The 1,663-nt window shown below is 60.1% G+C and overlaps 1 protein-coding gene across 1 annotated transcript; it reads right to left on the minus strand.

The window, feature by feature from the left end:
* Positions 1 to 360: 360 nt before the first annotated feature.
* Positions 361 to 1,657, minus strand: SIGMAR1 (sigma non-opioid intracellular receptor 1). Its single transcript, XM_010192501.1, has 3 exons — positions 1,498 to 1,657; positions 949 to 1,041; positions 361 to 662 (listed from the first exon to the last, which is right to left on the minus strand). Exons 1-3 carry the CDS (start codon positions 1,580 to 1,582, stop codon positions 436 to 438), a joined length of 405 nt encoding a protein of 134 aa, XP_010190803.1. The 5' UTR covers positions 1,583 to 1,657; the 3' UTR covers positions 361 to 435.
* Between the last annotated feature and the right edge of the window lie 6 nt (positions 1,658 to 1,663).

Genomic DNA, 1,663 nt, shown 5'->3' on the forward strand with positions numbered 1-1,663 from the left:
TCTGGCCCCAGCTCACCCCCTGCACTCTGCCCCCAAGGGCTGCATCCTCCCAACGTCTCAGGAGCTGCAGAAATTTTGTGGAGCCTGGGGACAGACAGCTCCAGCCCCCCGACGAGGGCACACAGGGGTGTTCATACCCTGCAAGGCAACTCCAGCCCTGAGGGATGGAAAAGCAGGACATGGCTCTGATTGAAACAGGGGAGAGGCAGGTAGTAAAGAGAACTGGTGGTCTGTACTGCCATGACCACCACGGTCCCTCCGTCCTGGCACCCAGCTGGCCGATAGGGAAGGACAGAACGATTTGGGGGAGGCACAAGGCGTCTCCTGTGGCCTCCACTAGAGCCTGGGCTCGGGGAGGTGGAGAAGGAGGGGGTGGAGGAAGCCTGGGAGAAGGGGGGCCAGCTGTGCCTGGCAGGGCATGTGGGTGAGCCAGGCTCAGCAGCCCCAGGTGCTGAAGAAGGCATTGGCTTCCAGGAGCAGGCCCTTGGCGTAGACGCGCAGGGTGTAGAAGAGGGTGACGAAGTCCTGAGTGCTGAAGAGGGTGTCAGCCAGGGCGAAGGCGAGCGTTGAGGGGACGAAGCCTCGGCCATACTCCACCATCCAGGTGCCTGCACTCCACTGAACCGACGTGGCCTCTCCTGCCAGGTGCACGATGGTATCCCCTGCCAACACATACAACCAGCACAGCTCCTGGTGGCTGCCCCACATCATCCCCATGGAGAAGGCACATGGGAGCGGGATCTGGAGGACTGAACACCCCAATCCCTCTCCAGCCTTGCTCACTTGTCTCTTACTGGCACCAACTGAGATGCTGGGATGTGCTCCTGGGGCACACAAACTGCCCCATCGTGAGCTCCTGGCTTCTGCCAACTGGAAGAGGCTTTGTGACAGCGGAGAACTCAATAACAGAGTGGATCCACAGGAGGGCACCATGGCTGCTGTGCTTACCTGGATAGTAGATCTCACTTCTGGTGGTCCCCTCTTTCCACTGCCGGAAGGTCCCCGAGATGAGTGTGTCAGAGATATCTGCCCAGTACCGACCTGCAAGAGGACAGACAGCACTGGCTCAGTGTGTCCCTGCTGGGGACAGCTCAGGAGCCCAGGTCTGAGCCAGGGAGCAGCCCTCTGGGAGTCTGGTACACATACCACCAGCCCGGTATTCTTGGTGTCCTTAAGCTACATCATTTCCAGCATGTTTGGCAGTCACTCCCTGTTGAAGCACTGGGAGACGTGATGCCCGCCATCGCCTGCCAGCTGGATGCAGAGAGTCCTGGCCACACGGCATGGCACGCACAGGGACCTGCAGGCACTGCAGGACACCACAGGGGCTGGTCCCCATGCAAACAGTGCTTGCCAGCATTGTGCATCCCTTAAAAGAAGCGGAGCAGTGAGCTCCCTGCTCTGGGTACACTATGGCTGGGGCAGTCAGACCCGAATAAATGGAGCGGAAAGAGCTCAAAGAAACTCCCTGCCTGCCAGCCCTGTCTCTGCGCTTACCTGAGTGGCCTCCAGTGTCGACAGCTGTCCCGAAGAGCAGCACATACTCGGTGAGCGAGGCATGCAAGAGGCACATGGAACCCATCCACCCGCCCGCGTTCACGAACACCCACTGCAGGTCCTCATCCGGCAGGATATGGCCCGGGTGCTTCTTCCGTAGCTCCAC

Source organism: Mesitornis unicolor, unplaced genomic scaffold, assembly GCF_000695765.1.
Source record: "Mesitornis unicolor isolate BGI_N332 unplaced genomic scaffold, ASM69576v1 scaffold29849, whole genome shotgun sequence".
Lineage (NCBI taxonomy): Eukaryota > Metazoa > Chordata > Aves > Mesitornithiformes > Mesitornithidae > Mesitornis > Mesitornis unicolor.

Bases quoted from the DNA above. Each gene is read 5' to 3' on its own strand.
- SIGMAR1 (XM_010192501.1), bottom strand. From the start codon at position 1,582: ATGGGTTCCATGTGCCTCTTGCATGCCTCGCTCACCGAGTATGTGCTG. The intron at 1,042-1,497 runs GTAAGCGCAGAG...GTCCTCTTGCAG, and splicing joins CGACACTGGAGGCCACTCAG to GTCGGTACTGGGCAGATATC. The intron at 663-948 runs GTAAGCACAGCA...ATGTGTTGGCAG, and splicing joins AAGTGAGATCTACTATCCAG to GGGATACCATCGTGCACCTG.